The 22,466-nt window shown below is 39.3% G+C and overlaps 1 protein-coding gene across 7 annotated transcripts in view; it reads left to right on the top strand.

Annotated features, from left to right (window-relative positions):
* Nucleotides 1–7,707: 7,707 nt before the first annotated feature.
* SUCO (SUN domain containing ossification factor) overlaps nucleotides 7,708–22,466 on the top strand; it is a 76,342-nt gene continuing 61,583 nt past the window's right edge. For 4 of the 7 annotated variants that reach the window (XR_003428558.1, XM_027086302.1, XM_027086303.1 and 1 more), the window contains exon 1: nucleotides 7,919–8,093. Coding sequence is in view for 6 of the 7 variants with exons in the window: in XM_027086302.1 (XP_026942103.1) it covers nucleotides 8,032–8,093 (62 nt within the window). In the remaining variant the exon portion in view is untranslated. Of the gene's footprint in view, nucleotides 8,094–22,466 lie in introns of all 7 variants that reach the window. The other 3 variants (XM_027086307.1, XM_027086304.1, XM_027086301.1) reach the window with 2 other exon arrangements.

Genomic DNA, 22,466 nt, shown 5'->3' with positions numbered 1-22,466 from the left:
TGAATCTTTGAAGGTAAGGTGCTGTCACTATGACATTTTACTCTTCAATATTTCAGCATGCATCTCCTTAATGTGAGGACATTTCCTATATAATTACAATGGTATTATCATATATAAGAAAAATAATTTATTATTTAATGACCAGTCCTAACTTAAGTTTCCCCAACCGATTGTCACAAAAATACTCTTGTTTTTTGCATGATACTTCTGCCTTAAACTATGCCAGGTGTTCCCAAGTCCAAGCTTTACCTTTTTCCCTCCCTGATAATAAATCTATAGTTTTTTGAGGGAGATGGGGGAAGGGCAGTCACCTAGCCATGTAGAGTCATGGAGGGTCTCTAACTATTTCTTAATTTGCAACCCCCACTCACTACTACCACCACCAAACACATGTACTGTTAACCTCACTTTCCGTCGTACTTTGGGCTGGCCTTTCCTGAATGAGCTTTCTGGGGATTTCCTGTCACAAATTGGGTCAATTTTTGCCACTTCCTATTGCTAAATTAGGGTTCAGTTTTTTCATGTCTGCTATGTTGAGGATTATTATCCATTGTTCAAACCAGAACATATTTGAAAGTAAAAGTTGGCACTATTATTAATTATGCCAGGACGATTAATAAGGGTAAACCAGAGTTGTCCTTGGAAGACCAGCATATGGTCACTTTAAGAAGTCGTTTCCTTACAGATATGCTTTCCAGTTTCAAAGTTTTGTTCTTCTGATTCTCTCTCCTGATCTCCCCATCCTTGTGGCTTTATGTACAAACAGCAAACAAAACTTTCCTGTTGTTTTGTGGGGTTTTGTGAGTAAGGTAATTGCATGTGTTCAGCTGCATTATCTTTACCCAATTTAGTGATCCTGAACTCACTGTGATCACTTTGTACTTGGCACCACATTTTGTTATTTTAATGTTCTTGAAGGCTTTGTTTCAAAGAAGATAGTATCTCTAATGCTTAGTCTTTAAAGTCATCACATGACCTAAAGTGAAGTATTTTATGTAAATATTCAATAAATATCTGTTTCTTTCTTTATTTTTTTGATGTCGTTTAGAGTTCACTATCACTGTTTGTGTCAAACGCAGAATACCAGATAAGTGTCAAACCAAAACTAGAGGGCACATGATAAAAATTGTAAAGGTAGTTTTTAATTAGATTATAGGGTTTACTGTTCCCTATACCTGAAATAGGTTCTCCTCACATCTCTATCTATGAAAATCCTACTCAGCTTTAAAAACTAATCTCAAATCTGCCTCCACCTTTAGGTCTTCCTTGATAGTTTCCTCAAAAGAAAAAGTAATTTCTTTTTCCTCTAAAATCTTGTGACACACATGATTTGTATTATTTGTGGCATTTGTTCTATGTCTTATGTATCTTATTTCCCCTAGTGCAGTGGCTTTCACTTTATTTTTACTGCAATCCACATTAAAACATATATTTTACATTGCAACTCAGTATGCATATACATATATAACAGAACACACACATATATACACATGTACACATACACAATACATACGTCACTGAAACAACAGTAACTGAGATAATACTACCCCTTACTGAGACACTGATATTTTATAAAATATTATCTTTTACTTTTTAAAAAGTACCCCTGGAGTCTCTTAAAATTGTTTTCTTGACTCTCTAACTAATTGTGACTCACAATTTTAAAAATAATGCCTCAGTGCAGAGCTTCTTAACTTGGAATCCACGTATACAATTCACTGGTCCATGAACTTGGACAGAAAAGTAATTATGTCTTTATTTTCACTAACCTTTTACTGAAATTTATAATTCTCTCTTATTACGAATGTAGGTAAGTAACCTTAGTAGTACTAACAATATCTATAAATTTGTCACTAATGGAAATCTTTATATCACATGATACATATTGTAGGTATCTTTTTAAAAATTAATTAATTAATTTTTTATTTTTGGCTATGTTGGGTCTTCGTTGCTGTACGCAGGCTTTCTCTAGTTGCGGTGAGTGGGGCTACTCTTCATTGCAGTGCACGGGCTTCTCATTGCGATGGCTTCTGTTGTTGCAGAGTACGGACTCTAGACGCGTGGGCTTCAGTAGTTGTGGCACATGGGCTCAGTAGTTGTGGCTCGCAGGGTCTAGAGCGCAGGCTCAGTAGTTGTGGCACATGGGCTTAGTTGCTCTGCATCATGTGGGATCTTCCCGGACCAGGGCTCAAACCTGTGTCCCCTGCATTGGCAGGCGGATTCTTAACCACTATGCCACCAGGGGAAGTCCCTATAGGTATCTTGAAATACCTTTTAAACTCATCACTCTTTTGGAATTATTGAAGCTACTAGACCTGCTGTTGAGTCTTATTATTTAATGTGTTAATAAAAAAGCACGTGTATTACTAATCACAAATTTGCTTTGTAATATTTTCACAACTGTATTTCAGTTTAATTGGTTTCCTTTGTAATCTATTATTTTATTTTATACCCTTATAAACCCTCTGAGAAGGGTCCCATGTGTATCACCAAACTGCCAAAGGGGTGCAGTCTGGAAGAAGGTTAAGAAACCTGCTAGGACAATGTGAGTTTCCTGGAGGCAATCTGCTGCAGCACCTTTCATATAAGAAAAGCTCGGTAAGTATTTGTTAAACACGTTATTTCTCCAGATTACTCAGGGATAATTTAAGCCCAGAAAAATCGAATCACATACAAGTCAAACAGTATTATGCTAAGAAGCTAAGTTGGCTATTTGTAATGGAAGAGATAGCTGGCTAGGGGCTCTAGACTAGTCAGTTACATAAAACTTTCCCAGCTTAGGGCATTGCTATTCCTAGGAATTAAAAATATTGGGCAGGGCTTCCCTGGTGGCACAGTAGTTGAGAGTCCACCTGCCGATGCAGGGGACACGGGTTCGTGCCCCGGTCCGGGAAGATCCCACATGCCACGGAGCGGCTAGGCCCGTGAGCCATGGCCGCTGAGCCTGCGCGTCCGGAGCCTGTGCTCCACAACGAGAGAGGCCTGCGTACCACCAAAACATAACAAAATATATATATATATATATATATATATATATATATAGGGCAGATTGTAATGTGGTATGATTAGACAAATGAAATAGTAGTTAAGTAAAAAATTATTTCTTGGGCCCCTATAATAATTAAAAAAAGCATTGTGTTTTTCATATATAACACATGACCTCTTTGCATAAGGAATTTACACGCTGCTTGGGGAGACAGACATTACAAGAACTAAGAACACAGGTGTTTCAGGACATGGCAAGGATGTGATGAAGGTAACGTTTTAGGAAGCTTCATCTGAGAGCATTGTACAGGAGGTACTGAAGGGCACAGCAGTTAGAACTCCTAATACATCATCATCAGTTGCGTCGTTCCTCTCCCTATTTGGAAATATGTATTTATAAATGCTTGCTAGATCCTTCCACCAGACCTCAAGCTCAAAACTATGCTCCTAAAATCAAACTAATCTCTCCTACAAACCTGTGGCTCCTGACTTTCCCATTCATGTCATGACCACACACCCTCCTGGAAGCTGTCTTAGATTTCTCCCTCTCCATCACCCACTTCCTGAGTAATCCTTCCTCTGGCTGATTTCATTACTAGCCTGCTAAACTCATGTATTTTCAAAGTAGACATTTGTAACCAGTGATAGAAGATTAGATTGGCGATCATAAAGTACAAAAATTTTAAGGGGAATTCTTATCTTTTGTTATTTGCAGTATAAACAGAACTGAACAAACCAACATTGCAGTTTGTGATTCTTCTGTTAAGGGACTGAGTTCTCAGGCTGTCCTAGAGAAGCAATTCACTTTCTTATCTCCCTCTGAGTTCTACATTTTCCTCCTCCAGTGGCCACATTATCAGTGCTCTAGGGTAGATTTGGCAAAGTAGTTTAGGCTCCCCTCAGGCAAGGAGTGACTGAATAAAACAGGTATGTGCTATTCTATGTACATATCTACACACACTCAAAGAAGCAGCAGCAAGTGGAGTGAAGACAAACAGTAAGAAATCTCTGTACTGTATCTATATGTAGTTAAAAATTTAAGTGCTGATCACCACATTCACCCTTCTTTCCATCTGGTTTAGTCCCTTTTCTTGTCTCTGTATATGTCTTTTCTCAGTTCCCTGGCATTTCTTTCACTGATTTCCAGGGAACTTTTGTCCTAAATGGCTTTTACTCTAGAAGCATCTAATTTCATTGAGCCTCAGCTGTTCCTCTCTAAGACACATAGTATCTTAGCATTTTATAATATTGAAAAGGGCAAATAACTTTTCAACAAATTCAAAAATAAGTCAGAGCTTGCTCATCAAATATCACCAACTTAAATTAGACAAATATTTCTTCTCTTGTGCTTTGAAAGTATGATTTATATATGAGATAAATGACAAAGGAGATGGCTAGAGTGGTTGGCTTCTTTTCTGAGATCTGCTGCTTCTTCTTCACCATCAGCAAACAGAGTATCTGATCTCTATCAGGGCAGGGACAACCTGTCCAGAGTTTCTGTGTCTTTAACCTTTTAGGAATGGGAGAGCTCCTGTTCATCATGCATTTTAGTTCTTGGTGACTTCCTGAATAATCCAAGGGTCTGCAAGTCACATGAGTTATCCTGTGTGTTGTCAGTGCTTTATAGATTTTATTGAATTGTGAGATTCTGCTATGGCACAGTTTCTCAAGCTGGGTACTTTCAGCTTTTCAGGCCAAATAATTTTTTTGTTATGTAATGCTGTCTTCTGCATTGTAGGATGTAGCATCCTTGAACTCTACCCACTAGATGTAGCATTACCTCAGTTGTGACAACCAAAAAATTTCCAGACATTGCCAATTTTCCCCCAAGGGAAAAAAAATTGTCCCTGGTTGAGAATCACTGTAGTGTAGTTAAGAGGTGGTAAATGGTGATTACTTAGCGTGAGCCTTAAAGATTATATACACATTTTGATTTTTCTATATACTTTCTTGCCATTCTTTGGCATATGTTATACTTTTGAGTATGGTGGCATTTATCTATACTCTATTTTATATAATTCTTACTCATTTTCTTATTATATTTATCTATTTCATTATAATATAATTTTTTCCATTATTTTTTCTCATTATATTTACCAACCATGCAGAAAAATGTCTACCAGTTTTTCAAATGTCACCTCCATGGAACTTCTCTTATTCTCACTATCTGAAGCCTTAAAACAAAGAAGAATTAACACAACTAGAAACTCAACTGAAGAAGTTAATTTATGGGGAAACAAGTTCTATTTTATGCAGGTAAAATTTGAAGTGATGGTAGAATAAGTGTTATGTCCAGCACCTACTTGAAGAGAAGTTGGGATATAGACCAGGGAGTCAACAGTATAGATGAGAACTGAAATTATGAAATATCCAAGAGAAAAATGAAAAGGCTCAGAGGGCTGAAAATTATACCTTAACATGAAGCAATGGAAATGAAACTAGCAAAAAGAGAAAAAGATATTTATTGATTGAAATAATAAAAGCTAATGATTGATTAATAATTAGGTGAATGACAACCCTACCACAGGGGTCACAATAAAGCCCCAACTGTAGGAAAAAAGAAGAAAGAAAGAAAAAAAAGAAAGAAAGGAAAGAAGGAAGGGAGGAAAGAAGGAAGAAAACTTCTATCTACTAACTGTATATTCCAAAAGATCATTGCAGAGACTTAGTGGAAAAGCAGTGGGTGGACTTGTGGGTTTGGGGTGAGAAGGAGAGGATACAAGAGAGGCACATGATAACTTGCCAGGCTTGAGTTGAGCATGTATTCTAACAGAACTTTCTTTGCTGTGATCTACTGAGGATCAGCTCAGGAGCACCTGTTCCTTGCCATGAATAACCTATTTCCTGGAGTGAAAGGAAAAGGGTGCCTCACATGGTAATGAATGTAAAATAATCCCCATCCTTCTGTTGCCCCTACCTTCCTTTTAATTTACATATTAATCATTTGATACTGCTCTTGGGCGAGTTAAGAGCTTGCCTACTGCAGTGAGAGAGATGAAGTGATTTTATTGTCATATACTAAAAGTGCCATGAACAGATCATTGGAACTGTTACCTAATTATTGCCAGAAAAATTAGTTTAGGATGAATTCTTCTAAAACCAAATCATCCTATGTAGAATTTTTCTAATATCCAGTTGACTTAGAGTAAGAATTTTAGAATGAGTCAAAACATTCTGTTCCCTGGGAATACAATTAACAACTAATTCAACTTAGAAGGTTTACAAGGAAATTACGTGGTTCAAAATTAAGTGTTAGATGGGCACTTTACTGAGTCTTTTTTCCTTCGACCACATGAGCACCAAGTGGCCCACGCTTTAATAACACCTGCTTTGAACATTTCTTACACTAGACATTGTGCCATGTTCCACGGCACAGACAACTGGAGTCTCCATTCTCCCATATGTCTGGCTGCTTTCTGGAGAAGGTAGTTCTGAGTTTCTGACAGCCAAGACAAAAAGGGAAACACCATTGAGTTATACTTTTATACTTCTTATTTTATAAAAGAAATATCACTCGGTAGAGACTAACTTCCCTCTTAGTGTCAAGAGTCAAATACATCACCAGAGATAGAAGAAGGAACACATGAGGCCAGAGGCCAGACGTCTTCTCCCGAGCAAAAGCTCGTGCGTCTTCCTCTATAACACCTCATAGAAGAGAACTACGTCAAGAGGCGCTTGGGAAGAAAAGCGGTCAAGCATTGTGGACTTTCAGGCAGAGGGTCCCTAAACTAGCTTCTGAGAGATCTTTAGGGGCCTCAATGGCATAAAAATCTCGCGGCGGGGGGCACACTGCTCGTTTTAAAGATTGAGAAGCGGTCACTTTTTGTCTCAGACTGTAGCAACAGACGTGTGTACGCGACCACCTTCCCCGCTTTCGGTGAACCTCAGAACTTGGAGCTCCCCCATAAGGAGCCGCAGTTTTCCCTTCCGGCCCCACCGCAGCGAACCCAAAGCACGAATCCAAGAGACTGAAGACCAATCGAGCCGATCCCAATGGAGGAATCTGGCGGGGAGCGAAATTCTCCAAGAGGCGGAAAAGATGCGGAAGACTTCTCACTCCAACCAATCAGATGAGAGGAATTCTTGGCACACCTCTTTCCGCTAGCCAATCAGCACCTAGCTTGATGGGCCCGGCCCACTGACACCCGGAAAACGTCTTTTAAATTTTATTAGTATAGCTTTTCCCCCAACGTCATTCTAGGCCTTGCCACAAACTGTGGTCAAAAAAGGAAAACTGGATGTAACAATTCCAAAGCTGGCCAGTCTTGCAGTGAGAAGCGAAACCACAGACCTCTTCATCAAAACAGTTATACTGGGAAGGACAGGGAAAGGGAAAGGGAAGGGTTCCGGAGAGAAAACTACAGCTCCCAAGGGCCCTTGCACGGACTCGGCGCGCCCTGGGCTAGAGGGCGGGCCATCGTACGAAGAAGGCTGAGGGTCACAAGGCTCCTCTCGGACTTCCTGAAGTGGGCGGGACTTGAGATGGGCGGGGCGGTGGCCACCCCCGCCTCTCTTGCTTTGTGTCCTCCTCCCTCTGGCTCAGCCGCCTGAGACGTCGAGGGGGTGTGGCCCGCGCGGAGGCTAGTTGGGGGTGCGAGCGCCGCGGGACGTGGGTGACGCGTATTCTTCCAGCTCAGCGGTGTATGAGGTGTCGCGGCCCCGCCGGTGATTGGTTGTTGAGAGGCCAGTACGCAGCGGCCGTTGGTCGCCGGCAGCACGGAGCGAGAACCGGGGAGGGCGGGGGGGATATGGGGCGGCAGCGGCGGCGGCGGCTGGAGGAGGCGGGCACGGACGAGCTGGCGGCCGCGGCAGCAACGGCGGTCCCCGGAAGCCTCCTGTGAAGCGCACCCGTCGGCGCCGCTGGGGGCCCCCGGGAGAGAGCGGCCAGCACGCGAGCCGCTCAGGAGGCGCTCCTCCAGCGCCGCAGCCCTTCGAACTCTCGGTCTCATCCTCGTTCTCCTGTTCCGGCTCCTCCATCTTGGCCTCGGCAGTAGCAGCTGCCGAGAGGATGTGCCGCCTTCTGGCAGGGGGAAGAAGGAGGAGAAGATGAAGAAGTACCGGCGGGCCTTGGCCCTAGTCTCCTTCCTCTCTCTGTGTTCCCTGGTCTGGTGAGTAGCCGCGACCACACGGGAGTTTCCCGTGAGGGGAGAGGGGGGCAGGGAGCGGCCCAGGTCACACCCCCAAATCATCCCGGCTTTTAGGGTGCGGGTCTCCAAGGCTCCTATGAAGCGACAAACCGATTACTCTGTGACTCCTCGGTGGGCTGGCCTGGCAGCCCTTTCTGCGGAGGTTTTCGTGGTGCGTTTTGGAATTTACAGAGACTAAGTGGGAGAGGGAAGCGCCTGGGTGCCTTTGTACCCGGTTACCCTGGCCCTTGGTGATGGTGGGTTGTGTGTGGGAAGTGTTCAGATAGAGGCTGGGCAAGTTGCTCGGGCTTAGTAGCAGCCACTTGTTTTCATGGTGTGGGAAGGGCATAAGGTATGTCGGATGTGATGTGTTCCCCACAGGCAATTTTAAAAACGCGACTTGTCGTGAAGGTGACTAATGTACGAGCACTGGTTTTCCTGGACCTTTCTCTCCTAGTCTTTGGCCTCGGGTACACTTGGGGTTGCTGTTCTTCGAGACTTTTGGGAGGCGTTATGAAGCACTTTTTCAAGGGGTAGATGATAAGCTGTTTAGCAGACAGTGTCTTAGGGTGTAGTGTGTACAGGGGTTTCTGGTAGTGTGGATTGGATAATGCCCCGTAGTAATGGAAGGATAAGTCCTGCATTTTGAAGGCGGGAAGAGTGCTTTGTCTATAAGTTTGTGGAGTTTCTGTTAGTCCCTGGCACATTTGGGGTTTTTTGAAGGAGAAGAGAAAGCTTGTCAGTCAAAGGATCGCTACTACTATACTTGGAACATCCATTCTGCCCTCCGAGGGAGTTTCTTCAGAGATGTGTGACATTTGCTGACTGTAAAGATGCTTCTTCAGTCAAAGTGATTTGCTGTTACATTAAAATCTAGATAAACTAAGTTTCTTGTTCAGCTTATTTCTGCAAAACACCAACAATTTTTTTTCATTTATGTGGGTGCCTAATGGATTCCAAAGACACTGAAGTTGTAGAGTTGTTGTTCATAGAAAATAATATGTAAATAAGAAGAAAAGAAAACACTTGCCTGGCTGAACAATTTTGATTGGCAGGTTGATAGATGTTTTAGAGAACAAGAAATTTGGTCTCTTGACGTTCATTCCGAACCCTTTAATGAGACCAATGTTATCTCACCTTCTACTTTTTAGTATCATGTTGGTTACCAAGAAGTGCATGTAGGAGATGAGTCCACTCACCTCATTTTAAATTTAAATTTGTACATGAGATACAGAAACCTTGTGTTCATATCCACTTCTTTCTGGGGGCTGTTTAGTTGTTTGTAGGTTATATATGTTTTTTCTTTCCTCTTTCTACTTGATCTTGCCCATCTTTAGGCCATGTTATTCTTCATCACTTTCTGAAATGGTTGAGACAGCAAAGAGGTTACACTTTTCATTCAAGTTTAAAACACCAGGATCTCTGATTTTTTTTTTTAGTTGAAATATACTTGACATATAACATTGTGTAAATTTCAGGTGTACAACATGTTGATTTGATGAATTTACATAATGTAATACGGTTACCATTGTAGCAGTAGTTAGCATCTCTATCACATGACATAATCATTTCTTTTTGTGGTGGGAATAATTAAGATCTGGTCTCTTAGCAAGTTGATAATTATAATACAATAGTGTTGTCTATACTCACTATACTGTGATCTCCAGGACTAACTTATCTACCAGTTGCAAGTTTCTACCCTTAAACATGATTTAAAAAAAATTAATTGGCTGGTGGCAGTGAAATCAAGCATTACAGTGTGGTTTTTAAAATCATTTGCAGATTTAAATTAACCATACTTCTATTACTTTGTTTAATTTCGGGCTGTCTTTTGCTTAAGCTGACCTCAATATGGTTTCTCAACTTTATTCATTGGAAGTAGCGAGGAGATCATGACCTGTTGGGGAAGAAAAAAAATCAGCCTAGTATTGAAAATAATAGTCATAAAGTTCTGTAAAGTTTGTTGACTTTCACAGTGAAAAATGGATGTTGAGGGATTAAGTAAATAGTGCAAAGTCTAAGAAACTTTTGTTTAAGAAACAATTGGATTAGTTTGTTTTGAGATTTGTTTGTGCTGCTAAATTTTAAGATATTTTAATTGTTCTTTACTGAGGCCGTGGAAAGGCATTATAGGATATTAAGTCTTGAGAATTTTTTGGAAGGGTGATGATGACATCAGGGAAGAGAAGTGGTGTGTGGTGTGATTGGCAAAGGGTATGTTGTGTCTTTTGAGGCTGTTCTTCCTTGGGAAATTGGAATAATTAAATTATGTCACTGACTCAGCTGGAGATCTAACTCTTGCTACAAGATGGTCTGTTAGGTCATTTCTCAACATCTCCATTCTCCCTTAGCCTAATGCCCTTGTAGGGTTCGACAAGTTTTGCAAAGAGTCATTTTTGTTTCTGTCATTTATAAAGTGTTCCAAGATTTTGTGATCCATTTCTTTTTTAAGCCGTACCATTTTGTAGATTTATGAGTGCTATGTGTTTATACTACAATACTCTGTAAGTTTCTAAACTCCTCATCCTACGAATATTACTGAATTTTGCAATCACTTTATTTATACTGTCACATATTTATAGATCTTGCTTATGTCTCCCCTCTCCTTTTGTCTTTCCAGCCTGGAGTCCTAACCTTAGATTACTTTCACAAAAGACTCATCCTATCCTTCTTATTATTCATTCTGGTTGCTATTTTTTTCCTTTTGCATACTTCATGTGATTCTTTATCAAATAGTACAGAGTATTTTAGGCATAAGTGTACTATAGCTGTGGCAAGAATAATTATGATAGCTATTATTTATTGTCAACTATCTCTGACAAACCTGTGGTGTGTACTTTGCACATTTTAGCACCTTTAATCTTCACAACAACCCTATTAGTATTATTGATAATTTACTTTTACATTTTATAGTTAAGGAAGTGGAAAAGTTAAATAACTTGACTAAGGTAAAGCAGCTATTAAGTTTTGGAGCTTGGATTTGAACCTAGGCCGCCTGATTCATGGGATCCTGACTACTATAATCCTTTGACTGTAGGTCAGGAAACCTATATTGTAGATACGGCTCCATCACTTACTAGATCTGCATCCTTGGACATGTTTTGTAATTTCTTTAAACCTTAGTCCTTATATCCTAAAAGTGGGAAAACTAATCCATTCACACCCCACAGGGTTGTTAGGAGGATAACATGAGATAACATATATGGTAGATCTTTGTAAAATAGTAAGGGTACATTATCTGTATGTTTCATCATAAAGTCATTCAACAAAAGTTTTTCTCATGTTCATTAAGTACCAGATGTTGTTATGGGCATTGAAAATGTGAAAATAGGGTGACCAACTTATCCTGGTTTTAGCAGTGAAAGTCCTAAGTCCCAGGAATCCCCTATGTTAGTTTCCTATTGCTGCTGTAACAAGTTACCAAAAATTTAGTGACTTAAAACAACACACATTTATTATCTTACAGTTTTGGGGGTCAGAAGTCCAAAATAAGTCTTAACTGGGCTAAAGTCAAGGTGTCAGCAGGCCTGGTTCCTTCTTGAGACTCTAAGGGAAGAGTCTGCTTCTTGACTTTTTCAGCCTCTAGGGGCTGCTTGTATTCTGTGGCTCCTTCCTCGGATTATTCCAACCTCTTGCTTCAGTCTCCACATCTACTAATGACAGATCCTCCTGCCTCCTTTTACAAGGACTCTTGTGATTACATTGGGCCCACCCAGACAATCCAGGATTATCTCCCCATCTCAAATTCCTTAATTTAATCACTTCTACAGAGACCTTTTTTACCATGTAAGGCAACATATTCAGGCATTAGGACTCAGACATCTCTGGAGGGGCCATTATGAAGCCTAGCATACCCCGCCTTGGTCCTGGCAAACTAGGAAGATTGATGACCACCCTAAAGAGGAAAAAAAAAGACTTGGTCAAGTGCCTTAAGTGGTGGATATTCAAATTTTTTTGTATTCCCCCCATCAGAAAAGCATTGTGCATGCACCTTTAATATGTAATTAATTGTTTATAAGATTTATACATATGTAAATATGGTATTAGTATACTAATAGCATATTGGTACACATAATAAATTACACAAATTAGATGATTAAGAAAGATGAGAAAGAAAATAAACAGTGTAAAACTTTATGTTAACAGACCTTTTTGTTCTTATTTAAAAAGTAGTAGTTTGATGAGAGGTGTGTGATTGACTGACTAGATTATTTTACATCAGAATGTGGATGAAATAGCTTGTACTTAGCGCTGCTATTTTCTTGTTGGCTTGTGCTTGCATTATTATCTTTGCAGTCTTTGCAGGAATTTTTTCAAAGCTACTTCTCCATGTTGTGAGAGTCAGTTTAGTTAAAACTAAATAATATAATCCCTAAATTTCCTTCATTGAGCACACATAAATTGCAGTGCCTCACAATGTGCTGGAAGTAAAGCCCACTGTTTGTGGAACTTCTGTTCTTTCCTCAGGTTTCTGACTGTATAGTCTCTGCTGTTATGACCAGCTGACCTTCAGATCAAGTGTGAATCCTTATATTAATCTTGATAAAGCTAAATTAATTAAAAAATAGCCTTTATTTTTTAGGGCAGTTTTAGGTTCATGGCAGAATTGAGCGGAAAGTACAGAGATTACCTTTAGTACTTGCTCTCTGTGCCCACACGTGCACGGCTTCCTCCATTATCAGCATCCCCCAGCAGAGTGGTTTAATTTATTTTTTAAGACTAAAAAAATCTATTTTTTTCTTCCTGAACCCGAAAGGATCATCTTGGAGAAGCTCATATATAGAGCTAATGAGAAGAGCCTGACATTCAAACAATTCTCATACATTTGACAAATAGGTACCAAAAATAGTTTAAAAGGTCTTTAGAAACTCGAAAGGAAGACTTTGTATTCTAGATAACGGTCTATCACTAGCTGTGTGTCCTCTGACAGATTATTTCTATGAGCCTCAGTTCTCATCCATAAAATGCTTTGCAGAATGTCTAGTTGAAGATGGGAGAATTTTGTTTCAGGCAGAGGAAAGATTCCTGTTGGTGGAGAGAGATGGGAAGGGAGGTTAGAGCCAGGTTTTGAAGGGACTTGATTATTGTGCAGGTGAACTCTGATTTTAACCTGACTGAGAGGAGAATTAGTGAATTAGTTTAAATAGGAGAAACCGGAGAGTGAGGTCAGATTGATCTTTTAGTTAGATCACTGGGGGATAGAGTGGATTGGAAAGGACAGACATTAGAGACAGGGAGCCCTAAAGTGGCAGTCATACTAGGAGAGAGTTGATAGATATCCACAATATCTTGTGGATAGATATCCACAAACATTTTGTTAGGTAGAAACATTTATATGTTTAAAATACTTTAGTAAGAAACTAAATACTCTTTGTTGAAAACGTACATGTTGCAGACTGTACTTTAGTGCCAGGTGTATGTTACCTGTTTTGTTTTCAAGACCATATTTTAAAGTAGATTCCAAAAATAAAATTGTACCTGTCTCAAGGGAATGGAAATTGCTTTTGAGTATTTGTAGTATAGGAATGTCAATCCTTTGCGATATACTAGTTTCATAAACGCCGAATTTTTTGAAAGAAAATTTGGTTTTATTTTAGGACTTTGTTTTTGTAATGAATCACTAGTTAAAATTATTTTATATTTTCTGTAAAAGTAACAACTAGCTTTGGTAGAAAATGTTTTGTAGCATTAACATGGCTCATAAGTACTAAGCTTATTTTATATTTCTTTCTTTTTTTTTTTGGTGGTACGCGGGCCTCTCACTGTTGTGGCCTCTCCCGTTGCGGAGCACAGGCTCCGGACGCGCAGGCTCAGCGGCCATGGCTCACTGGCCCAACCATTCCGCGGCATGTGGGATCTTCCCGGACCGGGGCCCGAACCCGTGTCCCCTGCATCGGCAGGCGGACTCTCACCCACTGCGCCACCAGGGAAGCCCTAGATTTCTTTTTATGGAGTATTTGAAATTGATAACAGGAGAAAATGTGTAAAGTGCTTAAAACAGTGCTTTGCTCACAGTAAGCCCTATTATGTAAGTTCTTATTATTCATTCATCCTGGGTGCTTTGGCAGAAGTAGGATCCTAGGCTGAGGTATCAGAGTTTAGAAGTAGGAATCCATACATCTGTTCAAAATATCAATATTATTTTGTTGCCAACAATGTATTTGGTGTGGTGGGGGTGGCTGAAGAAGCAGGAGACTTGAGCTCTGCCCTCAGGAGTATACAAGCTGCTTGTCAAAATATAGGTAGGTACTGGTGTAGTGGAAAGGGCATGAAACTAAGTTAGAGCTTGGCTGTAATCCTTTATTTCCAGTATTGACAGTGAACATTTACTGGGCACTTATTTCTTTTTTAAAATTTTTTGTACAGCAGGTTCTTATTAGTCATCCATTTTATACACATCAGTATATACATGTCAATCCCAATCGCCTAATTCATCCCCCCCACATCATGGCCACTTCCCCTCCTTGGTGTCCATACGTTTGTTCTCTACATCTGTGTCTCTATTTCTGCCCTGCAAACCGGTTCATCAGTACCATTTTTCTAGGTTCCACATATATACGTTAATATACGATATTTGTTTTTCTCTTTCTGAGTTGCTTTGCTCTGTATGACAGTCTCCAGATCCATACACGTCTCTACAAATGAGCCAATTTCGTTTCTCTTTATGGCTGAGTAATATTCTATTGTATATATGTACCACATCTTCTTTATCCATTTGTCTGTTGATGGGCATTTAGGTTGCTCCCATGACCCTGCTGTTGTAAATTGTGCTGCAGTGAACATTGGGGTGCATCTGTCTTTTTGAATTATGGTTTTCTCTGGGTATATGCCCAGTAGTGGGATTGCTGGGTCATATGGTAATTCTATCTTTAGGTTTTTAAGGAACCTCCATACCGTTCTCCACAGTGGCTGTATCAGTTTACATTCCCACCAGCAGTGCAAGAGAGTTCCCTTTTCTCCACACCCTCTCCAGCATTTGTTGTTTGTAGATTTTCTGATGATGCCCATTCTAACTGGTGTGAGGTGATACCTCATTGGAGTTTTTTTTTGTTTTTTTTGCGGTAGGCGGGCCTCTCACTCTTGTGGCCTCTCCCGTTGCGAAGCACAGGCTCTCGACGCGCAGGCTCAGAGGCCATGGCTCACGGGCCCAGCCGCTCCGCGGCATGTGGGATCTTCCTGGACTGGGGCATGAACCCGTATCCCCTGCATCAGCAGGCGGACTCTCAACCACTGCGCCACCAGGGAAAGCCCCTCATTGGAGTTTTGATTTGCATTTCTCTAATAATTAGTGATGTTGAGCAGCTTTTCTGGGCACTTATTTCTGTTCTAAGTGTTTTATATACACTAACTCATTTTGTCCTAATTAAACTCTTTTGAGATACACACAGCATTTTAAAGAGATTAATAAAGATACAAAGAAATTAACCAACTTGCCTACATTCTCAGTAAGCAGTGAGCTGGAATTTAAGTAGCCTGAATCTGAGCCTGTGCTCTTAACCACTACTCTCTGCTGCCTGTAGGCTGGGAGGTGGCCTTAGGCAAGTTTCTTTACCTTTTCTTTGTCAATTTTTTAATCTAAAAAATGAGGCTGACTGGATTGGCTCTACAAGGAATGAATAATAGAATTATTCATGAAGCTTTTAAAAAAAAAAACAAACATGCCTACGGCACTTACCTTGGAGATTTTGTTAAGTTTGGGATACTCTTGTGCATTCCAGTCATTACTGCTAAATTAAATGAATTCTGAGATTTTTCTTTTGCACTTTTAATATTCTAAGGTATCTGATTTGAGCGTTAGTGAACAATACAAAGAGCTGAATTGTTTAGTAGTTTCTTAAAAAAGGGAAAAACTGGACTGGAGTTGTCAAGGAAGACGTGGTTTTAAGAGAAATGACGTGTGGTTCATATACCTTACTTCTGTGGAATACAGGTGCTTCATGAACTGAAATAAGATACACTGGTGCTGCTAATATGAATAGTGGCCTTTACCTAGTTTGTGTGTGTGTGTCTGCTTGCCTGCCTGCAGTGGGCAGATAGTACTTAATTGTCAGGAGAAATGAGAAAGGTTATGAGTAAAAGAGACGATGTACTTGATATGGGTGGAAGTGATAGCAGACAAGCCTGAGTAGAAAATAAAAGCTAAAGTCATCCCTTGGTATCCGTGGGGGATTGGTTCCAGGACCCAACCTTGGATGCTCAAGTCTGTTATGTAAAATGGCGTAGTACACTCAGCCCTCCCTCTACCCAGATGTGGAACCTGTGGATGCTGAGGGCTGAGTGTATTCTGGAAATTGTGATGGGTTTTGCAAGCTAAACCAAGGAGTAAGGCAGTAAAGATCCAGCAAAAGAAGTGGTGTTTGGAGAGTGTTATTTTGACATCATGTGTTACAGGAGAAAGGCTGGAGGGATGAATACTAAATGAAAAGCAATTGGAATAGTTGAAGTTTTTCATAACAAGGACTTGGCAGTAGAAATGAAGAGGGTTCATTGAGCAGAGATTTTGAGGAAGTAAATGATCTGGTTTGGTGATAGGTTGGCAAGTTGGCAATGCAGTACAGTAGAAACAGCATTGGGCTACGATTCAGAAGAACTGGGTTTTAGTTTGCCTCTAACCAGCTCTTTGTCTTCAACACCACCTTTCTGTTGTCCATCTCAATGTCAAGAGATGTTTACCGAGGCTTTTCTATGTGCTGCCTTCTGTGCAAGATTCTGGCAGACAAAACAGAAAAAGTAGCTGCTTTCTTGGAACCTACTGTGGTTGAGAGAATAAATTCTAGGGTCTAAAATGATGAATCTGTGAAGTAAAGTTCAAAGAGAGAAGAGGAGTTAATTTTTTTTCTTTTAACTTGGACAACTAGAAGAATTGGAGGTGTTAAAAAAGAACTGGAAGAGTTGCAAAGAGTTTTAAAGGAGAAGGAGATGTTAGTTGAGGCGAGTAGAATACCCTAGTGGAAACGTTATGTAGGCACTTAAATGCAGACTTCAGTGAAAATGAGATTTGGGCTGGAGCTGTCCTCATAGAGGGGATCATTTTTGAAACAGAACTTTTGAACATGTAGTTTCTGCAGATGCCTAGAACAAACAAACGTGACAAGCAAAGTAAAGCTCTGACAGCGGAAACTAGGGAAGGTGGAAAGAGGTTTAAGGAGGTCATTTTGAATGGTCAGCAATTTAAAAGTCTCAGATAGCCTGAAGAGCTTGAAAATTGAGAGAAGGGCCTTGTTTTCAAGAGAGGTGATTGATAAGTTTTTGTGAGTGGAAATAGAAGGTATTTGGAGAGTGGTAAGTGTCAGCTCGTAAACATTTGTTTTGCAGCCAGAAGGGATACAGGAAGCTGGAGTAGCCTCATACTTGTATGTTTCAAACCATTCAGCCCATTTCCATTTGAGGAGGGATACTGAGGGCCTACTGCAAGGGACTTGAGCATCTGTGGATTTTGCTATCCGCAGGGGGTCCTGGAACCAAGATACCTAGGGACAACTGTTTACACTACTCTGGAATTTGATAAATGAAAGAAGATAAGGATAGTAGCTGATAACAATTGCTAACATTTGAGTGCATATTCTATGCTGGGCTAAGCATTGCACATGCATTATTTCATTTTCCCATTTTACAGTGGAGACATACAGGTTTTATAATTTGTCCAAGAGAATGCACCTGGGATTAACACTTGGGTCTTTTGACTCTGAAGTCCATGCCCTAGCCCACTACACTACAAAGCTTTGTATTTATCTCTTGGGGCTGCTTTCTAAATCAAGAGGTAAATATTGCCCCTCCCTTGTAATAGTTCTTATATTTTTATGTTCTGCTGTAACTAGCCATGACTAACATCATCAGTTCTTAAGGGAATGGATTAGTGTTATTTTCTCACCTTTCTTTTCATTTATCTATTGACCAGAGAGTATTAAATAAGAAATGTAGCACTAGAGAAAGATCGTAGGCTTTGGAGAGGTAGATCTAGATTTGTAGTCACAAATTGAGTGACTTTGGGCCAGTTAACTTCTGAGCTTTAGTTTATTTGTAAAAGTTAGATTAATATTTTAATCTAAACTGCCTGACACACTAAAAAAAAGACTTTTCTTCTAGAGACATCAGATATTTAGGATTGGATTGATCATACTCTGTTTATGCCACCTTCTGTATGGGTCCCCCTTTTTCCTCCATTTTACATCATTACTCTTTTATCTTCTGTCTTCATTTTCACTCCTATCTCCCCCATGTTAGGCATTTACCCTAGAGTATATTTGATGTGTTTTTCCAGTTGACCTTCAGGTATTTACTTCATATATTTGTGTTTTCTTCCAAAATAATGTTTTGTTTATATGTTTTAAAATTTACATACAGGGTATAATGCTATTAATCTCATTCTTTTTCCTACTTTTTTCCACTGAACACTTTTAGAAGCTTGTTTTAGTTACTAGAATCATCAAGTGAATTCTACGTAGTTAATGATGTGGCAGATGCCTCAGGAAGGCCTGATGTCATTTATTCATTCATTCAATGGGTATTTATCAAGCCCTTTGTGTGCAGGCTGCTTCTAATGAGAGACTTTTTATGCCAACAAATGCATTTGGGAGTATTTGTTTCAGTTGCTTGTCTTTTGCACTCCCAGTACTACAGATGAATTAGGGTGGTTTTGTAGTAAATCTTAATTATCTGGCAAGGTGAAACACTTGTCTTTGCTTTTTTTGTTAATGTAGTTATTCTTAGACCGGTTTTTCCATATCATATTTAGAACATTAGGATCCTTTAGGTTATTTTGTTTGTTTGTTTTTGTCTTTTCTTTTAATTTTTATTTTATATTGGAGTATAGTAGATTTACAATGTTGTGTTAGTTTCAGGTGTACAGCAAAGTGATTCAGTTATACATATACATATATCTATTCTTTTTCAGATTCTTTTCCCATATGGGTTATTACAGAGTGTTGAGTAGGGTTTCCTGCCCTATACAGTAAGGATCCTTCAGGGTTTTTTGTTGTCTTTGTTTTGGCTGCGTCAGGTCTTAGTTGCAGCACGCAGGATCTTTCGTTCCAGTGTGCGGGCTCAGTAGTTGCAGCATGCGGGCTTAGTTGCCCTGTGGCATGTAGGATCTTAGTTCCCCAACCAGGGATTGAATCCACATCTCCTGCATTGGAAGGCGGATTCTCAACCACTGGACCACCAGGGAAGTCCCCCTTCAGGTATTTTGATAGGAGTTATATTTGAGTGGTGAATTACTTTGGGGAGAATTGCTGTCTTTACTCTGCTGTTAGTAGCATTCCATCCATGAACATATTAGATCTTCATTTATTTGTCTCTTCATTTTATGGTCATTATTAGAGTTAACACTTTTTCTCTATAAGTGTTTGTAATTTTTAAGGTTAATTTCTATAAATTATTTTATAATTTTTGTTATTGCTAATAGTTTATTTTCTATTTTGTTATTGCTGGGGAGGAAAATACTGACTTTTTTGCTTATATTTTTAAATTGAAATAATTTACATACAGTGAAATGCACATATGTTATCAACTGTATAGTTGGATCAGTTTTGACAAATGCGTACATCTGTGTAACTCACACCCCATCAAGATACGGAACATTTCCATCACTCCAGCATGTTTTTTCATGTCCCATTCTACAGAATTCCCTGAAGCAACCGGTGATTTGATTCCTATCACCATGGTTAGTTTTGCTAATTCTGGAACTTTGTTTAAATGGAATTATACAGTATTTATTCTGGTGTCTGGCTTCTTTCACTCAGTGTAATGCTTCCAAGATTTATCTATCTTGTTTCATTCATTAGTAATTCATTCCTTTTTATTGTGAGAAGTAGTACATTGTATGAATATACTACAGTTTGTTTACATTCTCCTGTTGAACATCTGGGCTGCTTCCAGTTTTTGGCTATTAGGAGTAAAAGCTACAGGGGACATTTTTGTATACATAGTTTTCATTTCTCTTAAGAAGTACCTAAAAGTGGAATTGCAAGCGCCAAAACAGATGGATATCGCATGCTTCTGGATATCATACCCTGAGAAAGACACAACATCGCTTATGAAGGCTTCCAGCCAGGAATACATAACCTGAATCTGGTCGTGATGAAACATCAGACAAACCTCAAAAAAGGACCATATTATTTCAAAATAAAAGGACTATGTCCTTCAAAATGTCAGTGCCACATAAGGTAAAGGCCAAGAACTATTCCAGGTTAAAGGAGGCTGAAGGCACATGAAAAATGCAGGATATGGTCTTACACTCGATTCTGTACTTGAGGTGGGGAGAGGGGGAATGCTGTAAGGACACTACTGGGGACATAGATTATTGTATCAATGTAACATTTACTGAGGTTGATAATTGTGGCATGGTTGTATAAGAGAATATCCTTATTCTGAAGAAATACATACAGAAGATATTTAGAGATAAATTACATGGAGTGGGGAGAGAGGGAGGGCTATGTGCTTGCCAGGAGCAAATGGCAAATGATGGAACCAATGGGTCAAAATGTTAACAGTAGGTTGATATGGGCAAAGGGTTTGTGGATGTTCTTTGTGCTATGTTGGCATTTCTTCTGAAAGTTTGAAATTATTTCCAAATAAAAAGTGGGGAAAAAAGAGTGGGATTTCCTTTTTCTCTGTGTATGGTGTTGATTAATCCACTCAAATTTCTTTAATTATCATCAATTAATTCCAATTTTTGTATACTTTGTGCCAATTTTGTTATTTTTCTAGAAACATCCATTTCTTCTGAGTTTTCAAATGTATTAGTATATATAGCTGGTAATATTTTGTAATTTAAAAAAATCTGTTCTGTTTGTGGTTATTTCATGCTTTTAGAACATATTTTGTTAATTCACGTCACCAACTCTCCTTTATCGGTTTTTCCAGAGGTTTATCTTTTTAATATTTTCGTCGAAGAACTAACTTTTGGTTTTCTTAATCTTCTTTGCTTTTTTCTGGTTTTGTTTTTTATTTCAGTGATTTCTGTCCTTATAGTCTTCCTTTTTTCTTTAGATTTACAGTCCTTTATCTTCTTGAGTTGAAAGATTAGCTCTTTTGTATTCAGTGTCTCCAAATGTGCTCAGAAGCAGTTTTCCTGCTGCTGTCTTACCAGCATTACTGGCATCCCACCAATTTCTACCTGTAGTCTTCTGCCACAATGTTTTGTAATGTTCCCTATTGTTTCCTCTTTAACCAAAGGATTATTCTGCTGCATAATTTTGTTTCCAGGCTTTAGAATGTTTTTAGCTGTTGTTATCCTAAATGACACTCAAATGTGAATTTTACAAGACTTTAAATTACATTTACTCAGAAAGTTAATACCTTTCTATATGAATGGTGAATCCATGCCACATTATTGGGGAGGAATTGGCAAAAAGGGATAAATGTCCTCTTAGTTTACAGATTCTATTTTTTGAGTTTGTGTGTGTGTGAGGGGATGGTGGGTGGGTGGGTGGGCGAGTTGGGGAGTGGTAGTGGTGGAGGTGATGGGGCTGATGGGAAGAGGAATGAAAAGTGACCTAATTTCCTTTCTGCTACTTGCTACAAAACAGTTCCCCTTAGAACCCTTATTCATTTAATAAGTATTTATTAAGCTTTGTAGGGAGGGGCTTTGTAGGGAGGGGCTAAAGTATCAATAGTTAGGAATATGGAATTGATTCTCAAAGAGTTTAAGTGTAAGAGAGGATATACATGGCACAGAATCAACTTACAAATAGTAGAGGGGAGTACTCATTTTGAACTGAGGGAGAGTGTCAGAGGCTCACAGACTGCCATTTATCTTGATGTGATTTGTGGTGCTGAACTTCTTAAAAGTTTTGAAACTCATCAGGCTTGGGATTTTCATAGTACAGTTTTTGAAACTTGCTTAAGTAGTATGGAATGAGACCCATTTAATCATGCAACAAAGTGCCCTCAGCCATTGTAACGTGACCCACTGATTCTTAATGAGGGGGCATGCATATCTAATTCACCTGGGGGAACTTGTTGAAAGTAAAGACCCCATTATAGAGATTCATTCTTCTTCAGTAGAGTTGGAGTGGGTTTGGGGTATTTCATTTTACTTTGGTAATTTAAAATTCCTTGACAGTTATTAGTTGGTGATAAATTTTATCTATTTTAGGCTTTTTCTTATACACAAAATTAAGGTTATCTTTACAGGTCTGTCCTTAATTAATATCTGTCCTTAAATAGGGACTGATATGTTAGAGGTATTTAAGTGATACTATTGATAAAGCTGGAGGAATAGGGTAGATAGGTAAAGAATGTAGTCTGTATTAATGTCAGGTATATGCGCGTTCTTCAGAGAAATAGAACCAACTCCCTCTCTCTCTCTCTCTCTCTCTCTGTATGTGTGTATATATATATATATGTATATAT

The sequence above is a fragment of the Aethalodelphis obliquidens genome, unplaced genomic scaffold (assembly GCF_003676395.1).
Source record: "Aethalodelphis obliquidens isolate GAN/ISIS:26980383/991018 unplaced genomic scaffold, ASM367639v1 scaffold55, whole genome shotgun sequence".
NCBI lineage: Eukaryota > Metazoa > Chordata > Mammalia > Artiodactyla > Delphinidae > Aethalodelphis > Aethalodelphis obliquidens.
The sequence above is the reverse complement of the archived record's forward strand: the minus strand, read 5'-3'. Positions and strand labels throughout refer to the sequence as shown.